This window comes from Musca domestica, unplaced genomic scaffold (assembly GCF_030504385.1).
Source record: "Musca domestica strain aabys unplaced genomic scaffold, Musca_domestica.polishedcontigs.V.1.1 24, whole genome shotgun sequence".
In the NCBI taxonomy this organism is placed as follows: Eukaryota; Metazoa; Arthropoda; class Insecta; order Diptera; family Muscidae; genus Musca; species Musca domestica.
In genome coordinates this window covers 11,131,973-11,146,153 of record NW_026712272.1, presented here as the reverse complement: position 1 = coordinate 11,146,153, position 14,181 = coordinate 11,131,973, and the positions used below count along the sequence as shown (strand labels likewise).

Sequence of the window (14,181 nt, the reverse complement as noted above, 5' to 3'; positions counted from 1 at the left end):
TGAAACGATTTTTTTAAAGAAATTTCATTGCAGGATATTTTTTCAGTTTGTTATTTATAAGGATTAATAGAGATAGGATAGTAGGAGGATATATTTTTTTATATTTCAAATTAAAAATAAAAATATTTCAATAATAGGAAAAACAAATTAAAATAAAATAAATTTGTAGAAAATTTGAAAAAAACAATATCAGTCAAATTAAAATTATGTTGAGAGTTGTTATCGTTGTTGGAAGATAATTTTTACAAAGTTTCCATTATTTTTGAAACATTGTTGTGAGACACTTGTTTCCCCGAATATCGGGGTTACGGTTATATGGGGACTATACCCAAACTTGCATCTATATCAACAGTTCTTTGCACAACAGTTCTTTGTATCTTACATATGGGGATTACAGACTGTCAATTTGCCTTAAATCTGACGGTACAGTTGTATGGGGGATATATCAAAATGTGGCCTATATAGCCGATTTTCAAAAATCCTACTCAGCAAAATTGTATCAACCTACTTCATTTTGTTCAGAAGCTAGAAGCTGTATAGACAGACAGATAGACAGATTCTCCAGGGCTCTTTTAGAGAGAAATAGCCCTCCACAGTGTTCTATGTCTATTCCGCAGGTATCCAGTCGAAGATCCGCTATATGAGTTTCACTTTCCTCTTTGTTTGGGCTTGAGGACTACACCTCTGCTGCTCTATGGTCACAGCATCAGGTTGAGAATGCAACTCCACATCGCGCCGAAGCTCTACCCGCGATTCGGGTGAAAACAACAACCACCGCAAATCAGGGGCCTATTCGTAGTTCGGCTATATCAACAGATCTAGGGGTTCCTGGCACCCGAGTTATCAGAGGAAAGAAATACTACAGCCAGTTTTTGTTCCATACAACACGGGACTGATCCATCAGCCGTACTGGTGGAGCAGGCTAATCGTTTATAGCGTAGCTCACTGCAAGGAGCGAGACCTATTCATCTCTCCCGCTCTGACACCCAATAAAGATCGTAAAGATCTGTGATGATGAGGCAGATAATTGCAATTCTGTGGGATTCCCCACCAAATCCGGTACCAGAAAAAAAACCTCTGGTCACATCTCGTAAACGTGGTACTTCAAGTTTCGGTCTCATGCAACCAGGGACTGGTAACCTCTCGTTGAAAACATACGCGTTTAAAATTGTACAGGCCCACAAAACAACAAAAACACAAGACGACCTACATTAAACTAGCGTTCTACGACCAGGGAACGCCCAACCTGAATATTATACAAGACTGGCACGAGTAGAGTTTGTGGAGAGTACACGACTCACATACCATTGGACATCTACATGGGTGATACAGATGACACGGCACATGCACTCAATCCTCGAGTGGAGCACCACACATCTACATTCTTCTGTAGCAGAAAGGTTTCTCCTATGCCAACATGCATTGAGAGATCCATGCCCGGTCAACAATTATCCCATATGTAGGCCAAAACCAAAATCGGGGTTAGTCGTGACGAATGTAACATCAGGGATAAACCTGAAAGTTATATGCCCGTTTTCGCTCTCCTTCCATATAGTTTGCCAACTAGAGCTTACGAACTCACACAACGGCGATCCCTGCGATCAATGGCACTCAATCTCTCCACGCCTTCTACCTTGGCTAGAAACGACACACTTTTGCAGGTATCCCCACCGAGACAAGAGGGGGCACACCCAACAGCACCTACATGGCCTCAGCGGCAAGAAGGTAGACATGATACGCTGGTATGACAGTTTCTTGCGACACCCATACCCTTGGGGCACCGTATGTTGCACAGCCAAGAAACATACCAGCATATACCATACGTAACGCACGTAGACTGAGACCTCAATCAGACCTCAATATACGACGGGCATTACCTACAACACTGCACATGTTCTTTTTGGGCCTATCAGGATGGGGAATAAAATGTATCCTCTCACTCATTCAGATGTCCAAATACCCCAATTCTGCCTTATAATTTAGCTACCGACCATCAAAGATGAAACTGCGGCGTCGGCTATTAGACAACCTACCTTTCAATAGCATTGTCCCTTGCCACTTGGATACCGACATCATTGTGGACCCCAACTGTTCTATCTCAAAACGAGACTGAAATTCTACCTTAATGAGCAAGTCATCTGCTAACGCGCGGTCCTTACAAAGCGAGCTAAGTTGTCGCAATAGAGGATCCATCATCATGTTCCATGAAAATGGACCACAGATTAAATATTGTGGACAAACCCGAACGACCGTAATGGTCACTCTATTGCTCGCAGATTTAAAGGACTTAACAAAGCTTTATCTCATTTCCCTCAGGCTTCAATGATTTTTAACCATCACATATTAAATTCAACAAATATTCCCCAAAAGTTCGGGCTGGTAGACTTAACGACAGAGCGCTTCACGTGCTTCCCGTATATTCTATACCACTTGCAGGCTTAAAATCGATCTGCCACTCATTCTCTCCTTCGGCCAATCTCTCCTAAGGTCGATGCACAATTGTCTTCTCGTCAGCATCTTCCCAAGTACTGGAAGAAGACTAGTACCGCGACACGATCATGGATTATTCTTGACCTTATCTGGCGACTTAAGTGGGATATATAGTTTATTTTGAGATTAATAGAGAAATTCTTAAGCCTTTCGTTATACACCAACTTGCCTCAGAAAGGCCGAAGAAAATTTATCAAAAAACTATGAAATATTTTAGGGTTTCTTGACAACATATGTATTCCTCCAATGTTTTGTAGGAAAATTTCACATAAGTGCAGACGAAGTACGACTTTAACCCTAAAATGTGTTTTATAAATATAGGAATTCATGGCGATTATGTGAGATTTGGACTTTTAATTTCTTCTGGGATCTATAGTAGAGTTCTTTGAAAAATACATTTGTAAAATACGCCACGTTCCCTTTTAAAGGGAGTTTTTAATTATATCTTGAAGAAAGGACTAAAAAGACCCTCTTCCCGACTGACTTGAAGGTTAAAATTAAAAAAATGACCAAAATAATCCTTCTATTGTTATCAGTAATAAATGCGTAGACACTATACACACCATAAATTCAAGAATTCCAAGGAACCTCAACTCCAAAAAATTTGGAATTGGGAGAACTTTTCACCACTATTTAGGTTACTTTGCTATTCAAACTTTCAAAACCACCGATACACATGTCTTCTATTTTTAGCTCTATTTTCATAAACAAATATAATTTAATTTTTAAACAAAATATAATAATAGAGAGCACATTTGTTAAAATCATATTATTAAAATTATCTTCCAGCAATCGATCAATTGGAAATTTGGTTTTTTTTTCAGTATTCACCTTTGTGTTGTGAGTGTACGATGTGTTTGTGAGTCCAGTATTTATTTCTTCAATGTTCATAAGATTTTTGTTTTATAATTTATTTATTTTTAATATATTACTAATTTATTTGTTCATTATTTTCTTTACTGAGGGAAAAAATAGTTCTTGATATACTTTTGTTGATATATATTAGGAGGAGATTTTATCGTTTGGTTTGGTTTTTTTGCATCATCATCGTCATCGACATCGACACCATCATCAAGATCAACATCTAATTTTAAACTTGCATTTTTTTAAACGGCTATGACGTTTACGAATATAACTTGTTTTTGTTGTTCTTGGTTTCTAAACATATATAAATATTTGTTTTATATTTTTTTTAACTTATTTCTTTGTTTTTTACTTTTTTTCTGAAGATATTCTCTTTCTGTTGTTGTGGTTTTGCGTTGTTGTTGTTGTTGATATTATTATTTTTTGTTCTTGTTGTTGTTATTCTATACAAAAATTTTATATTGATCTCTCTATAGTTGTTATTATTATATAATTAAGGGTAAAGAGTTTTTGTTGTTGTTGTTCTTGTTTGTTAATCGTTTCATTGTAGATTTGTTTAGTAATTAAATGTAAAAGCTGTTGTTGTATTTGTTTTAAATAGAATTATGTATTTTTTACATTATTAAGATTTTTTGTTATATTGACAATTAAAAGAAAAAAGAGAAAAAATAGAAGAAAAAAAGAGAAAAATATACAACATTTACAGGGTTGTATTCTCAGATTTGTATTCGTTTTGATGTATTTTTTTTGTGGGGTTTTGAAAAGATTTTGTTGATAAATGAAAAGTAGGGAGGTGGTGGACAAGTTGTATTTTATTGGAAATATTTTGAATTTTTTAAAAACGATTTTTGAATTGCTATAATTTTATTGAGTTGATGAGTGGTAAGATTTGTTGTAAATATTAAGAAATTAAATTTATAAAATGTTTCAGAAGAAAAAAATTTGAATAAAAAATGGAAAATAAGGGGAAATTTTGAATTTGAAAATTTCGAATATACAATTTTTTTTTAAATATTTTTTTTTACAAATTTTAAAATATTTTTTAAATGTGCTCAAATAGTTTGATGTGATTAAATGAAAACCTTTTAAAGTTTTTTTTTATATTTAGAAGTCCTGTAGAAGGCTTTCTGGGTATGGAAGAGCTGTACAAGGTTTTCTGGAATAGAGCACATGCATAAGGCCTTCTGTATTTTGAAGACTTTGAGAAGGTTTTTTGTCTACAGAAGAGCTTGAGAAGGTCTTCTGTCTTTAAAAGAGCTTGAGAAGATATTTTGTCTTTAGAAGACCTTGAGAAGGTATTCTGTTTACAGAAGACCTTGAGAAGGTTCTGTCTATAGAAGACCTTGAGAAGGTCTTTTGTCTATATAAGTCCTTGATGAGGTCTTCTGTCTATAGAATACCTGGATAAGGTCTTCTGTCTATAGAAGACCTGGAGAAGGTCTTCTGTATATAGAAGACCTGGAGAAGGTCTTCTGTCTATAGAAGACCTGGAGAAGGTCTTCTGTCTATAGAAGACCTGGAGAAGGTCTTCTGTCTATAGAAAACCTGGAGAAGGTCTTCTGTCTATAGAAGACCTGAAGAAGGTCTTCTGTCTATAGAAGACCTGGAGAAGGTCTTCTGTCTATAGAAGACCTGGAGAAGGTCTTCTGTCTATAAAAGACCTGGAGAAGGCCTACTGTCTATAGATCTATAGAAGACCTGGATAAGGTCTTCTGTCTATAGAAGACCTGGAGAAGGTCTTCTGTCTTTAAAAGACCTGGGGAAGGCCTACTGTCTATAGAAGAGAAGTTCTTCTGCCTATAGAAAATCTTGAGAAGGTCTTCTGCCCATAAAAGACCTTGAGAAGGTCTTCCGCCCATAGAAGACCTTGAGAAGGTATTCTGTTTACAGAAGACCTTGAGAAGGTTCTGTCTATAGAAGACCTTGAGAAGGTCTTTTGTCTATATAAGTCCTTGATGAGGTCTTCTGTCTATAGAATACCTGGATAAGGTCTTCTGTCTATAGAAGACCTGGAGAAGGTCTTCTGTATATAGAAGACCTGGAGAAGGTCTTCTGTCTATAGAAGACCTGGAGAAGGTCTTCTGTCTATAGAAGACCTGGAGAAGGTCTTCTGTCTATAGAAAACCTGGAGAAGGTCTTCTGTCTATAGAAGACCTGAAGAAGGTCTTCTGTCTATAGAAGACCTGGAGAAGGTCTTCTGTCTATAGAAGACCTGGAGAAGGACTTCTGTCTATAAAAGACCTGGAGAAGGCCTACTGTCTATAGATCTATAGAAGACCTGGATAAGGTCTTCTGTCTATAGAAGACCTGGAGAAGGTCTTCTGTCTTTAAAAGACCTGGGGAAGGCCTACTGTCTATAAAAGAACTGGAGAAGGCCTACTGTCTATAAAAGACCTGGAGAAGGCCTACTGTCTATAGAAGAGAAGTTCTTCTGCCTATAGAAAATCTTGAGAAGGTCTTCTGCCCATAAAAGACCTTGAGAAGGTCTTCCGCCCATAGAAGACCTTGAGAAGGTCTTCTGCCCATAGAAGACCTTGAGAAGGTCTGCTATCTATAGAAGACCTTGCGAAGGTCTTCTATCCATAGAAGACCTTGAGAAGGTCTTCTATCTATAGAAGACCTTGAGAAGGTCTTCTATCTATAGAAGACCTTGAGAAGGTCTTCTATATATAGGAGACCTTGAGAAGGTCTTCTATCTATAGGAGACCTTGAGAAAGTCGTCTGTCTATAGAAGATCTTGAGAACGGCCTGGAAACCTGGAGAAAGTTTTCTGTCTATAGAAGAACTGGAGAAGATTTTTTGTCTATAAAAGGTCTGGAGAAGGTATTCTGTCTATAAAAGACCTGAAGAAGGTCTTCTCTCAATAGATGACCTGGAGAAGGTCTTCTGTCTATAGAAGACCTGGAGAAGGTCTTCTGTCTATAAAAGACCTGGAGAAGGTCTTCTGTCTATAGAAGACCTGGAGAAGGTCTTCTGTCTATAGGAGACCTCGAGAAGGTCTTCTGTCTATAGGCGACCTCGAGAAAGTCCTCTGTCTATAGTAGACTTTGAGAAGGTATTTTGCCTATAGAAGACCTTGGGAAGGTCTTTTGTTCATAGACGACCTTGGGAAAGTCCTTTGTCTATAGAAGACCTTGAGAAGGTCTTCTGTCAAAAAAAGTTCTTGAGAAGATCTTTTGTCGATAGAAGAGCTTGAGAAGGTCTTTTGTCTATAGAGGACTTTAAGAGGGTCATATGTCTATAAAAGGCCTTGAGAGGGTTTTCTGTCTATAAAAGGTCTTGAAAGGGACTTAATAAATTTACAATTTTGCCTGGGATAAATTTACAATTTAATCACAGCAAGCCATTTTGTTTTTGTTGCTTATATTTTAGTCTTGTTTTTTACAATTAAAAACAAACAAAATTATATAAAAAACTTATAAAAAAAACTATTATTTATATATTTAAAAAAACGTGCAAATATTTACTAAAGAAGAAATTTTATTGAATTGGTTTTCTAGGAAAAAAAAAGATTTTAGTTTTTTTCTCATAATCTAATATTAATTTACAACTACAGTCAAACATGGCTACCGCAGACCAATTTTTTTTAACTTCAAAACAACAGCTGTAAGTATAAGACTAAGTAATTAAATTTAATTTATAAAATTATTTTTATTTAATAAGTTATTAAAATTGTTTATCGTAACCAGGTTTGACTGTATTTATGAAGTGATTTTTTTGCAAGTTGATAATGGCAAATGCTATTGTTTTTATTCTGCTTTATTTTTTGTTGTTTTGCAATTAATGCTAATGCCGATGCTAATGTTTGATGGTGGCGTTGATGATGAGCTCGGATGGGTGGTTGTCATGTTGATGCAAATGCTGTAGAAGAAGAATAAGAACTGGGAGGCTCGAGGTTCGTGGTCGATGTTTTCTCAATGGTAGGCTTCGTTGGCCATTTTCAATAATGTAATGAATATAGAATACAATGCATGGTAAAAGTATACACACAAACCAAAAAATCATACTTTTTTTCTGTGGTTGAATTAACACTAATCTGTCTGCCATTTCGTTTTTAATTGTTTTACTCTTTTTTTTTTTGAAGTTGCTTTGTTGAAGGTTATTGCTTTTGTGGTTATGGTGGATTTTTTTTGTTCACAATGATGGAATTGATATAGTAAATATTTGTATTGAAATAATTAGTAATGATTAACTAAAACGTGTTTATGATTAAATAAAAATTTAAATAAACAAAAAAAAAAAAAAAATAGAACTAAATATGAGAATAATATAGACAAATAATTGGTAATAATAAAATCGTTATTAGTGCATTTTAATGACTATTAAGGTCATAGCAGATGGCAAATTTATAATGGAAAATTAAATAATTTTGTAAAGCTTAAGGTCATAGAAAAACGACTGATCTGTTGACCAATAATACTACTATACTATGCAGGCTTTGACAAGGCCTCAGTGAATAGATCCGATGCCTTATTCCAAGCTCTAGCTTTGTGGTCTTGAAATAGGAGGAAGTCTCTTCAAAGAAAGAATTCAACTATATTTAGTAGAGATTATAAAGAAGTTAGATATGAGAAATCTACGAAAGGTCATCTGTGTCATAGACCATCTGTAAGGCTTCTATTAACAAACTGAAAAACCCAGTCATTTTTGACAGTCCTTGAGATAGGATACATTCTAAATTTCATTTACAGATAAACCCCTTTTATGTATATGAAGGATCTTTGATGAGTTCATTCAATCGGATAACTTCTGTAGATTCTTAATATAAAAAGTTTATATTGCAATGGGTGAAATACCATCCACAGGTATTATAAACGGAAGCATAAAGCTGTAGCCAGAGGTTTTACGTCCTAGAATAAATGGATGCTTTTAAGCTTCAACGAAAGAAAAGCTATCTCACAGAGATCTTACAATTGTAGTCACCATTTCCATTTTCTGTGTGTAGAATAAGTTTTTCATTTTTTAATGAAAATCGAGCGAAGGTCACCTATCTCTAGGTGTTATTTCTCAAGTTTTCTGTGAATTCAATTTTTTTAAAGTTTCTAGTTTATCTTCAATGGAAAATTATTCTTATAAAATCCATAATTTAATGTGCCTGATGAGGTCGACTCCTCATCACAAAGCGATGTAACTAACGAAAGAAAAAGAAAATGCCGCGAGTTGATCTTTCTCGTTCCGTGGCTGGAAGGGAACTCAATTTATTTACAACATATTCTTAACACTAAAGCTTACATATAATACATTAACACATGCATTTTATTTACTAATGCACGCTGTGCATTAACGCACACAATACGTTGCGGGAGAAAACGAAACGTACCTAATTTGTGATCGACTCTTTCTTATCTTCTATTTATGGCCGTGACATTTATTACATTATTTATTACCGACCATAAACCTAGCATTTGGAAAACACATGCATCTTAAGTGTTTTCTTTATTTAACTAATTTACATTCTTCGGAAAAGACAAATAAAAATGAGATAAGAATTTAAAGAAGAACATTCAACACACAAACTATTTTTACAACATGTACAGTTTCTACAAAACTAAACAGTGCCCTTCCTTTGAAACCATTCACAGTTTTTTTAGATGGAAGCCCATATATGGGAGGGCCATTCAACTTATTCTACATGAATTATATTTCACACAGATCTTCCCATTAATTTTCTCTTCTTTTCTGCAGAAAAAATATTTCTCCATGAGCTTTTTGGTAGAACTCTTTGAAGGCTTAAGGCTTTTATAGATAGAAGACTCTTTTGAAAATATTTTTTAAATATTCTTAATTATAATTCTAACCTGGAAAAATGTAAGTTAATTATATTATGATTATATGTGCTCTTGAACAAAGGTCCTTAAAACCTCTCAGTGATTTTATAGATGGAAGCCAGAGATATTTTATAGTTACGAGAGGTTTCACAAAAAGGTATGAAGGTTCTTCTACAGAATAGGTACCCTCCAGAGGATAAGAGGTCTATTGAGCTTCCTATATGAAAGGAATCTTCTAGTTGCAGGAACCACTTTCTAAGAGCCTTTTTATATTTTCTGCATATAGAACAGATTCTTTAGGAACTTTTTTAGTGTGCTTCTTCATTCGCATGTATTTTGTTATGGATGTTATTCTTTCTCAAAGGCTTCTATGGACTGAAACCGTTTTATGGAAATATTCTTTAAAAAATCTTATTGTCCTTGAAAAATTCACGATTCTGGCTCATAAGTGTCTGCAAAAATATTTACTGAACACGGCCGATGGCTGGTCCGACAATTCTTAAAAAATCACGACTGTAAAAATAAGCATAAAAAATGTAAAGAAAAAAATCGACGATACTCCTTGAAAAAATATTCATAAAAAATCTATGAATTGGTTAGAATGTGGCACGGAGGTCTTCGAGACATCGAAAATCAGAAAGTACCGTTATATGAAACCTACACCTAATTGTGGACCCATATATTCCTTTTTCAATATCAAACATATAAGGAATAATATAAACCAGGGAAGCACAGAGAAAAGGCATCCAATCCATTTTAGGAATATGAGTTGGGACCCGAATAGCAAGAAATTAACGTTTCCTTGCAAAATATATAAACAATGACAGGAAAGAAGCCATTTCCAAATACCTTAAACTGCTTGAATCCATGCTACAAACATTTATTCCAGATTTATCTGGAACATTGTAATATACAGGGTGAGATGAAAAAACTGAAACCAATTTCAGACTGCAGTCATTTCTAAGCCACTCGTCCGACAGCTGTTAAAATTATTCCAGTGACAGCTAATTATATTGTTTACAAGCGTACAAAAGCATTTTGGTGAGAATTTTCCAGAAAAAAAGTTATTCGTGATGGAATTCAAGCGTGATAGTATGATTTCTTTATATTTGGCTGAAGAACCACAATCACTCTAGCATTTAAATGTGAATAAAGGTTTTGTGTCTCGTACCATCGCTCGTTACGGTGATATGATGATACTGGTAGCGTAGCCCGATGTCCCGGAAGTGGACGGAAGAAAGCAGCAACATCAGCAGGAATGGTTCGAAAAGTAAAGAAGCGACTTGATCGAAACCCGCGTCGCAGGGGCCGAAAAATGGCCCGTAAGCTGAACATATCGCAATATTCCATTCGGTAAATATGATAAGAATGGTTACAAAATGAGGTTGCTCGCTTCATTTCCAGCGCACAATGTTCACCAAAATCTCCGTTGAACTATTGTGTCTGGAGTATTTTGGAAAGCAAGGTTGGCACTAAAAAATACCAAAGTGTCGATCACCTCAAGCAAGCGCTTCGCCGGGAATAGGCCAAAATACCACGGAGCAACATTCGGGCAGCGTGTGACGGTTTCATTGGCCGTCTGAAGACCATAATTCGTGCCAAAGGTGATCAATTCGAACAAATCTAAACTTATTCTAAAATTTGATGCTATTTCCGACATTTTTTGCTTTCATTCAATAAAATTTAAAAAAATGTAAAATTTATGGCGTTTGACTTTGTTGCAGTTTTTTCATCTCACCAAGTGTATACATTAAACAAATATAAATTTGTAGTTTAATGTATACGTACTTAATTAATTTGTAAATAGAGAATTTTATAATCATTAAAATTATTTATACATAATTGGTTTTAAGTTTAGAATACCATATGTCTATATAAATATTTTTTCTTTATAAGGTCCTTCAAATTTTTTAGATATTAAATACATGTTTTGAAAATTTAATCATATATCGTATAAAATATTACCTCTTAATTGTTAACGTATTTTTGCACATAATAACGATTTTAGTTTTTAACAATGGTTTAAACTAAAAAAGAGTTAACAAAATTAAAAAATGAATATAAGGATTAGATTAAAAAAATATGGCAACACATTTTAAAATATTTAGTTATATACAAACTTAAATATGAAATATACACAAGAATAGAAAAGCTTACACAAACCAAAAATTAATAAATAAAAAAAGGTTAACATTGCAATAACAAAAACCCAATCCAAATTAACACACACAAACACAAATATAAATTAACAGAAATTATATAAAAATAATAAAAGAAAAAAAAAAACACAAAATAATAATTCTTACCATCATTACTCAGGGCATTCGCAGAGGAGGAGGAGGAAGAAGAAGAAGCATTTTGCAATTGCTGGGTCATACTATCAATACCGAGTTTGCGCATACCATTTTTAATCTCTTCCAAATCTTCACTATCCACGGTTGTTTGAAAGGTATCGGAAACGAATTCCGATTCCGAGGTCGATTCTAAACGTTTCATGGCCCTTTGCGGCTCTTGGGTTATGGAAACGAAAGAATTTTCGGATTTTGTGGCATCATTTTTAGAAGATGGAGCAGAAGAAGCAGTGGAAGATGATGATGCTGTTTGTTTGGAATTTAATTTTGAGCCATCACCGGCAGTTGCGGTGGTGGTTTCTTGAGATTTTGAAACTTTGACTAATTTTATTTCGTTTTTTTATTTGGTTTTTCATTATTTATTGTTGGTTGATTTATTTGATTTTGGGGTTTTTTTTTCCGGGATTCCATGTCAAATTTTGGTTTCAATTTTTTTTTAGATTTTTATTTTAATTTGTTTATTTTTTTTATTGACAATTTGTTTGTATAATGTAGTGGTGGTGTTGTTGGTAGTGTTCGATTTGTTCGTGGAGTCGTGTAGTTTTGAATTTTCAGTTCAAATTTTCAATCCAAATAAAAATCAAAAAGTAAATCCAAATCAAGAAAAAATATGAAAATAAAAAAAGAAATTAAAAATAAATAATTATTAAAAAAATAAAAATTTTAAATAAAATAAATAAATTACAAAAATTGTGCATAGTTTGTTGTTGGTATTTTTTCATATTTTTTTAAATAAAAACTCAAAACTTAGCCGTCTAGTTTGGGAAAGAGAAAAACGAAAAAAAGAAACAAATCAAAGGTGGGGAAAATGATTACAAACAACTTAAAGAGAAAGATCATTAGAAAGAGAGCAGAACAGAAAAAAACGTTACAGATTCATATGAGAACGTTGGAAGAGGCATTTCTCTTTTAGTTATTTTTTCTTGTTGTTTGCTCACAAATCAGTGTTATTTCAGAGTCTAAGCTTGAGTTACTTTTTTTTTGCAAAACTTAGACAGACAGTTATAGTATAAATCAAAACAAAGTTTAAGAGAGCGAGAGAGAGAGAGACAGAGGAGAAGTAATAATAGTCATAAGAGCATGTGTGCATTAATTGAATTTTACAGTGCACTCGCATTAGAATGAACCAAAATCATAATGCTAAAATTTATTTAAACTAAAACTGTCTGAGAGAGACATATTAACAGACGGAGAGAGAGATTAAAAAAAACTTAAAATGGAATGTACAAAAAGAGTAAAACTATAAGCTTTCTTTTCAAAAATACTGTGAGAGTAAAAAATGTTTTCGATATTCTTTTTTTTCTTTTCTTTTGTTAAGTTTGAAATTGTGTGTGTGATAATATATTGAGAGGTAGACAGAGAGGTAGATAGATAGTGATATTTGAAAACTGAGAGAGTGTGTAGAGTTTCATTTTTTTTTGTAAATATATTTTTTCTTTATTGAGAGAAGTTATAAAACGTTATCAGGGTTGGTTTTTGTTTTTTGCTTGAATTCGAATTTTTTAAAATTTGTTTTTATTAGCTGCAGTTAAAATAGCGTATTTTTTGAAAATTAAATTATTAAAACAAAGAAAGCTGAAAGGCTGGTAATTAAATAATAAAGAGAAAACTTTAAAATAAAATACCAAAAACAGAAGGAAATATACAAAATCAAGGAGGAAGAAAATTCTCAATGGATATAAGAATACAATTTTGTAATAAGAAGGATCGAAGCTAAAAATATATTAGTCGGGTTTTTACTTATAAATCTTATTACTAATTAAAGTATGCCTCTTTGAGATATGACTATAGAAGGCTCCAATGGTTGCAGGAACGTATACACAAATGTATTTCGAAACCATTTGGGCTGGTCCAATTATTGTTTTTCATATAAAATTCATAAACAAATCACATAAAGCCCGGGGCCCTCTTGCCAGGTTGTAAAAAATTTAAATCAAAACACCAACAATAGAAGTTTCCTGCATTTTAAGAAGAGCTATACAAAAATATCACTTTCAAATTGGTCTTATGTATGGAGAATACATAGAAATAGGTCTTCAACAGATTGGCCTATGAAAGGGTCTTATATAAGACACTTCAAGAGGGCTTCTAAAGATAGCAGGTCTTTAAAATTAAGAAAAAAAAAAAAAATACATGGATCGGTTATAGGTAGACGATGTTAAAGGTATGCTATTTGTAGACGATTTGTGGATACCTTCGATAGACAGAAGGCTTTTTAGAGAGCTTTCGGACAAAATACTCTTACAGAGGTTTTTTTTTATAGAAAAAAGGTCATTAAGAACTTAAAGGGCTTCTTAAAATTATAGAAATAAAGGCTATAGGGCACCCACCACCCACACCATACACCCAAGGAAGCGAACATTTTAACTTTAGATAACTAGTCGGGTGGCATTTGGAAAAAGTTTCTGTCTTTGGAAGACTTTCAAACGGTTTTTTTTTATCTACAGGAGAAAACGGTTAGAGGAGTGAAGATCTTATTCCCGAAGAGGTTCGTTAGAATAGCTAAAGCCAATTAAAAACTTTTGGAACATCTATATGGATATAAAAGTCCTTTATAAAGTTTTTCCTTCGACCATTAAACGGTCCCCAGAAAACTTTTAGTGCTGGGTCTAGTCTTTCACCAAGAATAGGTCTAAATACTGAAGACCTGAATAAGACCTTCTTTCTATCTAAGACCTGTGGAAGTATTTTATATAAAGAAGATCTTT

The 14,181-nt window shown here is 33.8% G+C and overlaps 1 protein-coding gene across 7 annotated transcripts in view; it reads right to left on the bottom strand.

The window, feature by feature from the left end:
* The window catches only part of LOC101888203 (synapse-associated protein of 47 kDa), a 155,836-nt gene that overhangs the window by 18,283 nt on the left and 123,372 nt on the right, over positions 1-14,181 (bottom strand). For 6 of the 7 annotated variants that reach the window (XM_059123206.1, XM_059123208.1, XM_059123205.1 and 3 more), the window contains one exon: positions 11,429-11,794. The exons of the other annotated variant lie outside the window; for it this stretch is intronic. In XM_059123206.1, the coding sequence (XP_058979189.1) occupies positions 11,429-11,794 (366 nt within the window). The remainder of the gene's footprint in view (positions 1-11,428; positions 11,795-14,181) is intronic. 7 annotated transcript variants of the gene reach the window in all.